This window comes from Protopterus annectens, chromosome 2.part0, assembly GCF_019279795.1.
Source record: "Protopterus annectens isolate FY-2018-M chromosome 2.part0, PAN1.0, whole genome shotgun sequence".
NCBI classification, from domain to species: Eukaryota; Metazoa; Chordata; order Ceratodontiformes; family Protopteridae; genus Protopterus; species Protopterus annectens.
The window spans coordinates 1,430,134,606-1,430,151,132 of record NC_056728.1 but is presented as its reverse complement, the minus strand read 5'-3'; the positions used below and the strand labels follow the sequence as shown (position 1 = coordinate 1,430,151,132).

General features: G+C 37.6%; 1 protein-coding gene across 1 annotated transcript in view; it reads left to right on the top strand.

Annotated features, from left to right (window-relative positions):
* The window catches only part of SYNPO2 (synaptopodin 2), a 936,240-nt gene that overhangs the window by 550,293 nt on the left and 369,420 nt on the right, over positions 1-16,527 (top strand). The window contains exon 2 of the mRNA XM_044061655.1: positions 105-256. Within this exon, the coding sequence (XP_043917590.1) occupies positions 105-256 (152 nt within the window). The remainder of the gene's footprint in view (positions 1-104; positions 257-16,527) is intronic.

Genomic DNA, 16,527 nt, shown 5'->3' with positions numbered 1-16,527 from the left:
TTGGTATTCGAGTTGGGTACAGACTGAAGGTTTCTTTGTTTACATTTAATAAGAAATTCTATGAAAGCTTATGAATGTTCCTTCATGTCATTTCTTGATCACAGGTTCGAAAAAAAAGCAAAGCTTGTCGAGCTGGACTGCGTGAGGGAGATGAGGTGGTGGCCATTAATGGTGAACCGTGTTGTGATTTTACACACTCCGAGGTCATAAGCATTATAGATGATGTGAAAGATAATCTCCAACTACTCATCAAAAGGTAAAAAGATGCACCCCATAGAGGGTTAAAAGGAGTTAATATTTGCCAGAACATTTTTCGTTTTTTGTCATAATGCTTTGATGTCAGCATACTAACCTGACCTTGCTTGGCTAAACAAAGAACTAAGATGAATTCTGCACTGTAGCTATACAGCTTTAGATTGAAATATGCATTCTTTCTGCTTTGGGATCTTTTGGAATAAAATTGCACCAAAGACAAGTAAAATCATGGATATAGTACATTTTGATTAAGCCAATTACAACTAGCTTGCTTCTGCAAGCAGACTTTGAAGGTGTCGAACAGAATACAGATAGAAATTGTTTCTCTGGACTTTGGTGAAGCAAAAAAAAAACGAGTTAAGTATAAAAAAAAAACATGGGATAGGATTTAGAATGTAGATATGGTGGCATGGACAGGAAAGTGGCTAAATGAATAGTACAAGGATTGCTGATGAAGAAGTAATACCTATTGAGCCACTAGGTGACATGCCACATGGCTCACTCTTGCGGCAGTGCTGTTTTGGCTCTGTCTTTTTTAAAGTTTATTATTTACCATGTACTTATGTATGACTGTGTTATCCTCATGTACAATGCACTTACTATTGAGGACAATGGTTTGCCAACCTCAGTTTTGTGTTTGTATTCAGTGTGTATTTGTCTCTATCTCTCTGCTCCTCCACCTCTTGTTTCCTGTTGTATTTGTATCAGTGTATATTTGTCTCTGTCTGTCTGCCCCTCCACCTCTTGTTTCCTATTGTATTTGTATCAGTGTGTATTTGTCTTTGTCTGTCTGCCCCTCCACCTCTTGTTTCCTGTTGTATTTGTATTCAGTGTGTATTTGTCTCTGTCTGCCCCTCCACCTCTTATTTCCTGTTGTATTTGTAGTATTCTAGTACTACCCCCTCTTCTTTTTACCACTTTCCCTCCCAAGTTTTTTTTTTTCAGCTTCAAGGTTCTCCTGGCCACATCTTCTGTCTAGTTACTCTTCGGTTATGTTCTTTCCTTTCTTCCAGTGCCCTTGATATGATACTTTTTATCACTGTTGATATGATTTTTATTTCTTTTCTTTCCTTTCTGCTCCAGCTCCACTCAACTTTTCACCTTCTCCACATACAAAAGTCCCTGTCTGATTTCCCTTCTTTGCCATCATATATACAGTACCATTTTTATATTGCTTGTTCCCATATTGCTGTCGACCATACACATTACAGTAACATGTCTTATTGCTGTCTGCTTTTCCTACATCTCCAGCACTCTGAGTTTTATTTTATAGCCTCAGTGTAGTCTCAGTAGGATCAGATAGCATATGTAGAGTATTGTCAGGTTCTGGTTTCTTGTTGCATACACATTCTGTGCTTCTCTTCTGGACAACACCCATAAGTCTGCCTTTGCCAGCCTACCTCCCTCCTTGTTCCATGACCTGTTTACACCTTTCACTGTAATCTCCTCATTCATTTTCCTCAAGTCCTCATACATTTTCCTTCTCTAAAGTTATAAATCATTTTTACTTCTTCACTGGTACGGCAGTCTCTTTCCTTCCCCTCTCTGATTTCACCTTGTGCTTTTTCTTTCCCATTTTCTCCAGTCATTTCTTTCTGAGCCCATAATATGTATACCAGTCTTTCTGTAAGACCAGACCCCCCTAAAGTTCTTGCAGAGTCTTGAAGACCTATGTTCTTGTCACTCCTGTTATCAGCTGATTTCCTTTGTGTTTTCCTCAGGATTCTCATTTGTTTATTTCTTTTTTTCTATAAAGTCTGTCATTCTTTAACCACCTTATAAGAATATAGGTCAGTGTGTAAGTTTCCATCGTCCTTTTCTTTCTTGCCATTCTTTCTTTCTTTTCCTCTCCCAATTGCCTTCACCCTTCCTTTCTCCAGCCAATCATCTGTCTCCTTTTGGATTGAACTGAGAGCCTTCTCCTCCAGGTCTCTTGACAGATTCCATAGAATGTTCTCTCACCTCCTCTTTAAAGTGTCCCTGTTTGTTATTTTGCTCTTCATTTCCTCCAAATTTTTTTTTACATGTCTAACATTGTGCTTCTAACTTTTATATCTTGGTGCTTTGGGTACTGTTTCCTCCTTTGTAAGCCCTATTCGTGCCTTTCCTTCACACAACCTCATCCTTACAACCAGTGACTTTTTCATATTAAATCTTACGCCTGATGTCAGTTTGAACCCATGGAACACTTCCAGTGCTTCTGATATTGCAGTTTCTATGTCTTTTGATGTCAGCATGCAGTCATCTGGATATAGCACAAAGACTGACTTCACTCTCTTACTTCTTAGCTTCCTTCTTGCCACTCTTGACAGTTCCTCTAATATTACGACAAAGAGTCTCAGAGAAAGCAGGTACCTTTGTCTGATACCCCTTTGTAGTTTAAGTGATTAGTCAGAACCTCTGTCTCTGTCTCCTTGTACATGATGTGTACTTCATTTGTAAAGAGGCCACCCTTTTTCCTGTGTTCCACCCCCTGCTAAAGAAATTACCACCATACCAAAGGCCTTTTGTAGACCACAGCCTGCTCTCTGTCTGTCATGTTGTGCTGTTTCTCTCATGAAATCTCTCAATTCCCAGCAATTCCTTTCTGCTGTCCAACTCTTGATGAAGCTATTCTGCCTTTTATCTATTAATTCTAGAACAGAGCAAATGGCGCTATTGTCCTGGTACAGTGTGTTAGTGGACATGATTGGCAGATGCTGACCAATCAGTAGTATAGTACTGCCCTTCAGAAATGAGTATAGATACTGCATTTGTGGTCGAGACTAAAGAGCCTCAGCACTTTTTGTGGGGTATTTAGCTGCAGCAAGCTACTTCATTTGTAGCAAGCTGTTTGCTACAGTTTTCAAAGGACAGGAGTATTTTTTTTGGTCCTCAGCTTAAAGTTGAAGGAGTGACAGATCAAAGAATGGCACAGGGTACCAGAGTACCTATGAACAGTTCTGCTGGGAGCATTGTGTTCAACCAACCATCTTGCAAGCAACATAGCCATCATTTTTATGTCTGCATCTATGAATGATATTGGCTTGTAGTCTCCTACATCTCGTCTTTACCCATCTTTTGGAAATACCAAACCCTGGCCCTTTTTCATTGTCTTGTCACCACTATTCTTTCATACTCATCTCTAAAAGTGTTGCATAGTTTCTCCCTCTCCCTATTTTTATAGAATTCCAGCAACCTTCTCACTTTCATTTTCTGAACCACCTTTTCTATCTCTGTAGTTGTTATCTTATTTGATAGGGCTTCATTTTGTTCCTCTTTCAGTTTGTATTTCCATTTCTCCTTATCTCCACTCCCATCCTTTCCCTTTCTCAGGATCCTACCTTGCATTAATTCCTTGGGAGCACTTCTTAATTGTCCGTAATTACTTAGCTCTATCTGTTGGTTTACATTCATTTAGCCGAATCGCACTCGATCAGATCCACTTTGCACAAAGTCTGAAATATGAACGTTGAAAATGCCAAATACCAATATGTCCAACCGACAAATCTCACCTCCTTCTTAACACATGTTAAATCTTGTTCCTAGGTCCAGAGAAGTAGGGAATTTTGAATTAAGGATTTATTACAGGCATATTGGAATTCGGCATTTTGAATTTTCGTTGAAGAGTTGCAATTATGACATCATTCGACCAAGTGCGATTCAGTTAAATGAATGTAAATCACATCTGTTATTCTCTCTGCTATTCCCTTTATGTGTTGTATTTCCTGGTTCCTTCTGTTTCTATTGTATTTCAAAGCCAGATATTTTCTTTGTTACACTACCTTAATTCCATCTCTGCTCTTGTCCTCTACTCTAGTTCTATCATTAGCACCATATTTCTCTGTCCCCTGTAGCCTTTGCTTCTCTTTTTTCTCCCTCTATATCTCCTTATTTCTCTAATTCCTCTTTGTTATGTTTAATCCACTTCTCACTTAGTCTCCATTCCCAGCTTTCTCTCCTCAAGATATTCCCCAAAGTGCTGTTTTTATTTCATTCAAGTGTTTTCCTACTTCTGTTCTGCAGATTTTATTGTCCCCAAGTCTTTCATCTATTCTCTCTTTCTCTCTCAAGGTCTACCTCCCCTCTTCATCTTTCATTTTTAGCTGATGCATCTCCATCCTAGCTGCTGTCCTGCTCATTCACTATCCTTGCACCATTATTAGTGATGCATGGTCTGATAGATAGCTCTACCGTATGTTAATGTCTTAATCCTGGCATGGAATCTTCCATCTCCCTAGCAGTCTGTCCACTCTGCTTTATTGGGCTATACAGTTGCTGAGAATCTGTACCTCCTCTTGTCTGAGTGTGTCTTCCTTCAGATATCCATCCACCATCCTTAATTGCCCTCTTTGTCTAGTTCCCTTTTCATTTTCTGGTTGTCTTCTCTTTTACCAAGCAGCCTGTCTCTGCCAGAATCTGTGGTGAACTTGTAGTATCCCTCTAATTATTTAAATTCTTTCTTTTTTAATCTGCTCCCACTATTAAATGAATTACACAAAAAAATCATTCTGTACCTTTGGCATATTAAGTGCCCTACTGTCATTGATATCCCATAATTCTACTCTGTCAAAATCACCTATCTATCCTCTGTGCTTTTCTGCACCCTCTCTGTAAAAGTTTGTAGACCACCCCTGAATACATCACCACCTTCCATTTCCCTTCTCCCATTTACTCTCCATCCCACTGAAGATGAATTATTTGCTTGGAATCCTGGATTGGTCCTTTACTTTTATCCTAGTCTCTTGAAGTAGTCCTATGTGTCCTTGTATTCTGCACAGCATCCACATGCATCCACTTTCTCTTTATGGAATGTGACATCCTCCTATATTCTATGTGACTTTCCTTACCCCCCCTCCCCGTTGTGCTTCCCTACCTCTCCTCCCAATATTGAAGTATTCTTTGGGTGTCGTCATTGAGCTAGACCTAATATCCTTGGGCAGCTTCCTACGCCCAGTCATCTCCCTCTCTCCCACCTCCCAAAACTTGGGTCTTACCCCTGTCTAGCATGGCATTTGTAGGGGATTATCTGGAGTAGGTCCCTCTCATTTCTTTTTCCTTGCAATTCTTGTTTCTCTGCTATTCTCCCTCTTTTCCTGTTTTTCTAGTAACTGTTCTTTACTGGCTGTCCTCTGTGTGCAGTTCCACTAACTCTAGTAACTGTTCAGGCAAAAGCAAGTACAGACATAAACAGTCTGCAGCTTAAACATATATACATACATATTTACACATTTCTGCTAATGTCAAACTTGTTAAAGCAAATTAGAATTCATGTACTGCTTCCATCTCCTCTGCTTTCAGGGGAGCAGTTTCTTAATTACTACCCATCCTCCTCTTTCTTTGTCTCCTACTCCTTTCTCTAAGGTGGGCTTGGTACCCTTGTATTTTACGTATGGCAATCAAATCATCCAGCACTTTATGAGCTGTGCACATTCACTCAGAAAATTCTTTGGCTGTTTTAATATAGCAGAGAAATTAAACTGGAGCACCAAAAAAAAAAAAAAAAAAAAAAAAATAAATGAAATAAACATTACACAACGCACTGTATGTTCGTAGTCCACAATAACCACAGGAGTCAAATTACCGCTTTCATTCCTTTACTATAGGAACTTCTTCAGAAATACACCATTCGTTCATCAGACCAGTTAAATACTATCAAACCAGTGAAGTCACACTCTAGTTTAAGAAAATTCAAATTAATTAAAGCACAAGTAGTATAAAAAAATGTTAAAGCATCTTTCTTCAAATAATAATTTCAACTCACAAATGTATATAAATACCATATCTCAGCAATTAAAAAATAATACATAATAAATTAAACATATCTATATTTTAATAAACTTTTAATAGAAATTGTTTCATTTAAACCCACACTTACATCAGCCCTAAGGAAGACCTGCCATTTCAATTCTAACATCTCTAAGTAATTGTTGTTTAAATCAACAAACTTGTTGGTGTCCACCTGCTGTAAAACTAAAAAAATGTATGAAAATGTTTACAATTTAAACTGTGCCTTGCTAGAGCATTGTTCAAATCCTTATTTTTGATGGCTCTAAGATGTTCCCCCATTCGACTTTTGAGGGCTCTAGAAGTCTTACCTACATAAAAATTATAGCAAGACCCACAAATTGCCAAGTAAACTATGCCTACACTTTGTAATCAAATTTGTGTCGAGGTTCAAACAGGAACCTACAATGCTTAAACATAAACGTGCTTTTGGGGCATATGAACCTCCAAAATCTGCACCCTCCACAAGGAAATATACATAAAGGTGAAGTACTTGCTGTTATAAACTTTTCTTTGCCTTTTTCTAATAAAGACTTCAAATTAGAGGTCTTATTATAAATAAACTTGGGCTCCATACCCACTACCTCACTGAGTATTCCCTAAAATTACCTTTCAGTTGTCCTGAATAATCTTTTTAAGCTGTTCCCCCTCCAAACTCATTGGAATTGGGAAAATCAAAACTTTCTTATCCTCACAACTATCAGTCTTGTCATTCTTTACCTTGGGAGTAAATCCTGAAGAAAGAATTAGTGGATATCTATCAACCCTATGGGAGATAGCTACATCCAGTATCTCCCTTAACTTAATTCTAGGATACCCCCTTTGACTGAACATATGTTCATAGGTTGGTACTAGGCTATCGGCCCTAGGGCCCATACAAGCCTAGCCATAACAATTCCCTGGCTATTTCTTCCCACAGTATTTACCTCCCTCTTGAACATGTCAATCAAAACATAAACTTCATTAATAAAAACTTCATTGTCACTAATAATGCGACTCAATCTGTTAATTTGACCCCTGAAAATATTAAATTTCATATAATCAGGATGGGAGCTAGAAAAATGAGCATAGTTGTTACTAAAAGTCTTTTTCCTGAATATATTACTAGAAAAATTCTTATGCACAGGATTATAAGTAAGCTCAATATCCAAAAAATTTGTGGTGGTACCTATACATCTTACTTCAAAATTCAACCACTTGACACTACTACTCATTTGTAACACAAAATTGTCAAAATCAATTTTACTCCCCTTCCATATGAAAAATAAATCCTCTATATATCTATGATAAAAAGAAACATATTTAAACAAAGGTAATTTGGGCAAATAAAAAGTTTCCCACCAAGATATTACTAAGTTGGTGAAAGATGATGCTACAGTGGCCCCCATCTCCACTCCTGATATTTGTTGATAAATCTTAGACTTAAAAACAAAATAAATTGTTAAGAACTAAATCTAACAAAACACAAATTGTTCTAGAGTCTAATTTGAGGTTCTGATTGATCTCGTTCAAATAAAGTTCTACAAATTCAATTCCCTCATCCTGATCTATTGAAATATATAAAGTGTTAACATCAACAGTGCATAAAATAATGTCATTATTTTCAACTTTAAACATACTAATTTCATTCAAAAAAGCCATGAATCCTTCAAAAAACACCTGCTAGCTTGTACTACAGGATTTAAAATGTTGTCTAACATAAATGAAATGTTGATTGTTTTATTTTTAGAAGACACTATAGGTCTGAAAGGTGGCCTTTTTTCATCTTTATGAATCTTTGGGATCCACTAAACAAAAATTGTAAATTTCTATTAAACAATTTTGACATAATAGATCTAATAAAGTTAAATCAATCAATATATTCCTTCTCTTGACAAAATCCTTTGTTACTGTTCTGTAGCAATTAACATTTAACAGACTTTGCATAGCTGAAACATAATCTACCCTGTAAATAACCACTAAACCATTCCCCTTGTCACCACAAATTAATCTTAAATTGTTTAAACTGCATAGATGTTTTAATGCCATAAACTGTTCCTTGTCAAGACTGAAATTAACTTTATTTTTCTGCTTACCATAGTTAGAAAATAATTCATAAATGCCATCTTCGCATAACCTATTAAAAACATTTAAAGTACCAAATAATGGGTGATTAACCGTACTGTGTTTTTTATACTTGTGACCACTATTTGCTGTCGCATCTTTATACAAAAAAATGTAAATTCAGTTTTCTGACAGTTTGAAGTCCAAAATAAAATCCGTTAACCCTGCATGATGAGTAGGAATAAATGAAAACCCTTTAGAAAGTACATCTACTTCAGCTGTAGAAAAATTAGCCTCAGTTAAATTAAAAATATGCCGAGAGTTAATCAATGATTCTTCCCTGTCATCTTGGACTTGGCTCTTATCTTCTTTAGGGGTGGAAAAAAATTAATCCGACCCCACATGATCGTTTTCCATTGTGATGAGTGCAGAAACACTGACCTCATCATCCGTGGAAGGATAAGAAGACAAATAATTAGTGTCCTTGTCCATGGAACCGTTCATTACTGTAGACCCTGTATGAACAGCCTTACCACTATGAACACTCGCATTAACATCACCAGTGAAAGAATTTAACTGGTCAAGCCTCTGTGTAGTCACCACAGTATTGCCAGGAACTCTGTCTTGCTGTTTGGCTGATTTTTTTGTTGTTGTTAATGCTTTAATAATATAGGCCTGTTTGCTAGAATAGGCAGCTAAGTCTCTGTTCAACTTTTTCTTTTTACGCCGAACAATAGACTTTACATGCTGTTCAACTTTATTAAAATGTTAAACTATGTGTGTTTGATTAAAGAAAATGAAGAATGTCTCTTAATGTCACCATCAAGACTGATAATCGGTTGTTTTAAATCATTTATTAGTTGTACATTGTGTTTAATCAGTACACGCATCACCTCACATCCTGCCTTATTATAAATGTCACAGATTTCCTTGTACATTGGAACTTCATATTTTGTCCCGTTGGGAAAAGCAAATACTCTTAACCCCAAAGGAACAATGTTTCGTTCAAGACAGTTAGTGAGGTAGTGAATTTCTATTCCTAATGACTTGTATTTCAGCACCTGATTTTCAAGCTGAAACACCAATGTACAACAGTCTGTTGGTGCTGAATCTCTTATTCTCCGTAAACCCACTGCTATATTTAAAATTAGTAAAAGGATTGACAATGTTACTTTTAAATAAATCGGAAACCAGTCTTGGTGAACGTTCAGTCTCTTTGTTTATAACATTGATCTCATCAGACGAGAGCTCGGACAAGTCACCAGAGTCAGTTCTTTGAAATTGACTTCGAACTCTGTCAATAACATCATTGGCTTACCCAACAACTTGCTGTAAATTATTAAGCACCCTGAGTTCATCCGGTAAAGACTAAACACTAAGGTTGAGATTTGGGTCGTTGTTGTCAGCCATACCAATAAAATCCAAACAGCAATGTAACTAAAATTTGCAATACTATGTTTGACTCTTGTGGTTATTGTGGACTACAAATATATAGTGCGTTGTTTTAATATAGCAGCCTTTGAAGAGGATTTTTACAATCCATGGATTTTTTTTCCTGAATTCTAATATTTTTCAAATTTGTTTCTCCTTGATCTGTTATTTAGATCGTCTATTTTCTTATTTTGTTTAGTGCCTCGTTTTTCCAGATGCTGCAGTTGCTTGTTGTAATCTTGCATTTCAGCATGTATCACTGTTCTTTCCTCCTTTAGATCTTATATTTTTCCTTCATCTTGCATACCTCTGCCTGCTGGTTCTTGAGAGACTAGGAGTCTCAACAAGAAGCTCCAATCCTTGGAAGTGGTCCTCACCCTTGAGACTATTGACATCTGTGCAGTTTCTGAGACATCCTTGAAAGCTGCAGGAAGCACTCCTGGCATTGCAAGCCTATAATAATTTCTACACATTTAGACTAGATACCATATAAGAAGGGACAAGAAGTGGAGGTGTAGCCTTAGGTGAAGTTTCTTACCACAGACTTCGTAGCTATAAGCCCCCATATATAACCCAGGATAACCAGTCTATGTACTTGAATGTAATGGAGTCACTCATGATTCAGGCCAGTGTCATATTCTTAAGTGATTTCAACTGTCTTACCATAAACTGGGTACACAACTACAAACATGCAGGCTGAAAGATTCCTGGATTTTCTCAGTGCAAACACCCTGGGACAGCTAGTCTGCACATCTGGTAGGAATACGAGTATCTTGGATTTGGTATTCACAAACATGAGGGAATGCTGCACCACCACCACCCTCTACCCCGGAGTAATTTCCTCAAAGTTCACCCTTGAAATAAATATAATACCCAAACTCACAGCAAATCCCAAAACCTTTCATAACTTTTCTAAGGCTAACTATGTCCTGTTAAGTGATGTTACAGCTAAATTCCAAGCCCTCCAAACTCAGAGAACACTGTGGCCTTCTGCAAACGTGTTTATGGAATCCATCTACAGGCATGTAAAGAGCAGCAGTACTGAACTGAAATGAATTTAAGATGAACAGCAAAAAACAAGTCCCCCTTGTAGGCCCTCAATATAAATAGGTTAAAGAACAAAAGAAAGAAAATCCTGTCCAAAACTAGGGCTATGGTCAAAAAAAAAAAGCTCCCTCATCAGTTTTGACAAGCAACTCAGGCTACTAATCAAGTCACCCATAGTCAACTTCAAGGCAAAAATAGCCTCCCAGGCTAAGGAAAGCCATAAGGCATTTTTCAGTTATGTACTCAAACGTAAGGGCAAAACCCAACGGTGTGCTGAACTAATAGCAAATAGAACTCCCTATACTGAACCAGAGGTTATAGCAAATTTTCTTGCTGATAAATTTAGCTCCAACTTCACCCCCAGTTATCCCCCAAGAAATACCCTCTACCATTTCTCCATGACTATCACTAAAGAACAGGTCCTCACTGAACTCTCTAAAGCTGAAAACATTGCAAAGATGTGCTCTAATAACATCTCAGCTGCTTCCTAAATAGCTTGGAACAATGTTAGGCCCACTAGAATATCTATTCAACCAAAGCCTGCAGACAGACTTCATCCCAAGGAAACAGAAGACTGCAATGGTCATCCCGTTACACAAATAGGGACCATCAATAGATCAAGTGAACTACAGACACATTAAGTTTAACTTGTCTTATATGTGAGGCAATGGAAAGAATTGTCATGGATATGATAAAAAATGACATAGGCAATCTTCAAACACTAGACCCATCCTAGTTCGGTGTTGTCATGGGCAGATCATACCAATTAAACTTGGTGCACTTCTTCAAGAAGGTCACTAGCGACATGGACAATGGCAAGATGGTGAATGCTGCCTACCTTGACCTGGCAAAGGCATTTGACACAATACTTCACTCAGGTGTTATGTACAAACTCACAAATGTAAGCATAAATCCCTATGTTACTGAATGGATAGCCAAATGGATCATGGATTGGACCCATGCAGTTAGGGTGGGGGAATCCACCTCCACAAAGAAGCCTGTTACTCATGGTGTCTCACAGGGCTTGGTACTGAGACCTCTTCTGCTCATATTATACTTCTGTGATGTCAAGGGAAATGTAGAGGGCCTTTTGCAAGTTGGGTACAATCAGTGAATCACCCAAAGATGTAGATATCCTCCAGGAGGGCTTGACACAGATAAATAACTGGTGCCAGAACAGTGGTCTAAAATGTAATACAAAAAATACATAATTATACCCTTTGAGAACATGACCACCCTTGCAAATTACTTTGATAACAGTCCCCAAAGAATAGACCCAGTAGTAAGGGACTTAGGAACCCAGGTTTACAGTAACCTGATCTTTGATCACCACGTGTCCATGTTGGTGAAAAAAATCCTTATATGTGGCATAACTTACAAGTAAGGTCATGGCATCCAGATCTAAGGATACCATTGTCCCACTGTACTCAGCCCTTATTAAACCAATAATCAAGTATTTGCAAGAGCTGGAGCTCCAGGAGTGGCCATGGAGGTTCCTCACTAAAAGAATACAGGGAGTAAATAGCATGTCCAAGGAGATCACCTCAAACCCCTGTACCTCTACCCGGTCTCCTAGTGACTACTGTGGGGTGATATGTTCATTATCTACAAGGCACACATTCTCAAAACAAACAGAACTGGAATTACATGATCTAAGGATCTAAACATCATTTGTGACATAAACAAAACATGTTGAAGGGACAGGTATATGTCTCAGAGAATAAACCTTCTCGGGAACAGACCCAATTCATGTGAAACCGAGCTGTTCTCTAAATTGAAATGCAAATTGGGACTAACGGGTGGAAAATAGCAAATTCACCCCTAGTTTGTCACGTGTCCCTTATGGATTAGGTAGTTTGTAGATGCCCTAAAGCACATAGATATACTATAGTGCTGCTGAGACTGTATGGAGAGCTCAAGGTTTACTTAGTAGAAAGTGGCCCAAAGTGGAATACAAGTACAGATTTTTCTTTATACAGGTAACAAGAACTGACCCATGTAGAAAGTTGTGAAGGGAAAGGAGAGATCACACCAAATACTCCAATAGAGAGGTTTTAAAATAAGGGCAGGAAGTTCTTCTTTACTGAAAGTTGTGGACTTCAGATCACAAAGGGGCATGCTCAGTCATAATTTTGAAAAATAGACCAAATAGAAGAGAAGCCATTTATCACTACAGCACTTAAGCAGGTTAGATGAACTATGAGATTTTATTTTATTTTTATTTATTTTAAATTAGTTTACCTGGTAGGTGAGCTGGTCAATAAAAAGTATTTCAGCTGTATCCCGGACCACAAAGCTGAAACAATTTGCAGTACATTTTAACAAAATAGTGTGCATTATAATCAATAGCCAGCAAAGAAGCTTACGTAAGACTGGCATGTGACCATTGATAGAAAATAGTTTGTAGCACATCGCTGATAGCAGTGACATAAATACACAATAGACAGAAATTCATATATAGCTGCAAAAGTAGTAAACAATATATTAAATGATAGTCAGCAAAGAGTCACTGAGTAAGAAAACGGGCAGCAGAAACAATGAATAATTTTTACAGTGACCAAGATAGGGATTAGGCAGGGAATTGTGTGTGACAACTGCACTGACAAGAATCAAAAATGAGTCTTTATCAATAACCATAATAGCACATTCATATGCTTAGATGTCCAAAACATAGGTCACTGTCACTGTAGTCTAATCAGTATGGGTTTTACACCCTGCACCAACCAGCTTCACAAAGCTTTGGGAGTCTTCCATGCACTCCCACTGCCAGGAGTTCACAAGGAGCTCTATATAAAAGGCAGTTGTAGCACAAAAACCTTCAGAGTTAGCTGACTAAAGTGAGAGCTTCTTCGGCAGGCCTAATGAATCTGTCAGATGGCTAGCAATCTTTCAGGAGAAATGAGAAAAACTTGCATTTTTGCTGTTAGAATTTTAACTTTTGCTACAAAACAAAGTGATCGGTACTACCTGTGCATATCTGAAAGGAGTTTTAATGTTGGTGCTTGTGTAAACTTTTTGTGAGGAAATAATTTTCTTTAAACTAAAATGGTTTCAAGTGTTAAACTTTGTGTGTTGGGGATAGGATATTGTGCTTGTGGGGAAATGTCAGTGGTTTACTTACCTTAGAACCGTTTGTTCTCCTCCAGTCCCTTTACTAACTAACATAGGCATTAATACCTGTCTTTTTTTCCTCTTCCTTGGCTTATCGATGGAGCAGCCTTCAGTGTCAGCTGTTGCACCTTCCCCTGTATGCCTAAAGAAAAAAATTAAGGAATCTTTTGGGGTAAAACTAGCTCAAAATTTGTCTCAGCTCCTGGTGGATGACTCTGCCTATGGTTGCTTATTGTTCCTCAGCTTTCCAAAGACTGGGAGATATTCATGTCCCCTGTGGTTATAGGTGTGCTTTTGGTGGCAAGGGAGGTACACTTTTTATATTGTCAGGGAAGGGGAAGGTGAAGGGTCTTCAGTTGGCTAGGATAGGAATGTGGAAACTGGGTCCAGTGTACCAAAGGGTCAGACTTTTTAAGGAGAATGTGCTTAGTGAGCAAACGTACTGTTTCTATTTCCACAGACAGAACGGATTTACTGAGATTTCTGAAGGAAACCTTTCGGCCTTCTCCCAGCCTTCTGAAAACACTGATAAGAAAAAGAAAAGAGTACCCTCTCACTCTGACAGGATTTTTCAGTCAGAAGAGCAGATATTAAAGAAGTAAGGTTATACCTCAGGAAATTATTCTCATTCTGAGCATTCTGATTCTGAGGAAACTATAATGTCAGATGTCCATGCTGAAGAGATTTCTTTCATTGACATTTTATTTTATGTGAAACAGATTTTTCAGTGGGATCAGAATGAGATTCCTGTGGCACAGAAAATGCATTATGACTTGTCACAGTTAAAGAAGACTAAGGTTGCTTCTATTCCTACTGCATTGCCTGCTTTACAGAATGTTTTTCTCATAGCCTCCAGCTTGCCTGACTGCCAGCCTCCTGCTCCCAAGAATGCATAAGTATCTGTTTTCTAACCATAATGCAGATCCAGAAATAATCTCTTTTTCTCATTCTTCTGCTCCTAAACAGGTTACTGCTAACAACCATATTCCTTCTGACAAAGATGAGAAAGCAATGCATACATTAGGGAATAAATTGTACTCTTCAATTACTTTTACTTTCTGGTTATTAAATTGTCAAGTTCATGTATAAATGTTTTTGCTTGTATCTTTTGAGTATATTCAGAAGTTAATGGTTAAGCTTCCATACTCTGAGGCAATGCATTCATTAAATGTTTCTGTGACAGTTATTTCTCTGGTGACAAAGAATATTTTAAAGTGTGCTTATGCAACTGCTGACTCTTCCTCTGGACCTGCTGTTTATGAATCAGTTTGAGGAGATTTTCTTGGCTTCATTCTCAACATTTTGGTGATGATGTTAAGTCTGAGAGTTTAAATTCTCCCTTAGATGAAGACTGTGATTGGCCCTTCTGCAGCTGAGGTTCTTAACAAGTCTGATGAAACAGGAAAACTAATTCAAGAAGCAAGTCAGATTTTTCAACCCTCCTTTTTCAAACCAAGTAATAGTTTTCCCTTTGCCTCTGCTTCATTTTCCATTGAAATGTAAACAGCAAGGAGCCAGTAATCAGTGATTTAAAAATAATGAAATGCAGCCTCAAAAAGTAAAGCAAGAAAATCACAACTGGAGCAGAAGAGTAAACTGTAAATTCTTTACTTCACAATTCTCTGGTACCTTGGCTTTTCGCCTTCAGTGGATACAGCAAATTAATACAGCCATTTTTAAATGTATATCAGAACCCTTAAACAATCAACTTAATTAAATTCAATTGTTGTTGTCTTTCGGCTTTTCCCAGTTAGGGGTCACCACAGCCTAACTCCGGCCCGTTAATGATTGGCAGTAGATTTTCACGAATGCCAAGGTGCCAGCTCGGCATTCGTGAAGAGTATTATAAAAGGACAGATGGTCAGAGCTTCCAGGATGACCTCGAAAAAAATGACTTTATTAGTGAAATTAAATTAATATCAGATTTCTTTAGGGTTAGAGGATACCCTACTGATTTAAATGAGAAAGTAGCTAAGGAAGTTATGGAAGGTCAGGGTGTAAAATATATGCCTTTGTTAGGGGATAGACAATATACCCCAGAGAGGCAACATACCACAGGATGAAATTATAATAGGGCATTGGTAATCCAATATAACAACAGCTCAAAAGAAATAAAAATTATAGTGGAGAACAACTGGAAAATGCTGAAATTTAAGCAAGGGATAGTACACAAATTAGGTGAGGTTCCCCAGTTTGTGTTCAAAACAGGAACAAATCTAAAGAAATTATTTGAGAAAAACAGAAATAAGAAGGGTAACCATGAGATTACAGGAACAAAAAAATGTGGAAGATGTGAATACTATAGATATATTATTGACAAGGACCAAGTAGTTTTGGAAAATAGTTTAAATAGTGTTATTAACTTTAAAAGAGGAAATTGCACAACAAAATGTATAGTTTATTTAGCAGTGTGCAAAGACTGTTCTAGCTTTTATGTAGGTAAATCAGAGAGGGCATTAAATAAATGGATGTATGAACACATCTATAACATCAGGAAGAAAATCTTAAACAATGCCGTCTATAGACATCTTAGTAATGAACCTAGTCATACAGGATTTTGCTTTGGCATTTTGGAACACGTTTCAAGGGACCCAAGAGGAGGGGACTGGGAGAATTGGTTGAGCTGCAGGGAGACCTACTGGCAACAAAACCTAAACGCAACTAATGCCCTGGGTCTTAATGAACATATATCTATAAAGCCTTACTTAGTGAAAAAAGCAAAGAAATTATAGATTTCTTAGGGTCATATACATGTATATTTTTTTCTACAACATGAGATATACATGGTTCTTATTGAACATATGTATCAAGCAGATTGTGTTAAATAGTATGGATTTGATTGTAGTAAAATAGTGTTGTATATAAGGGGATGGA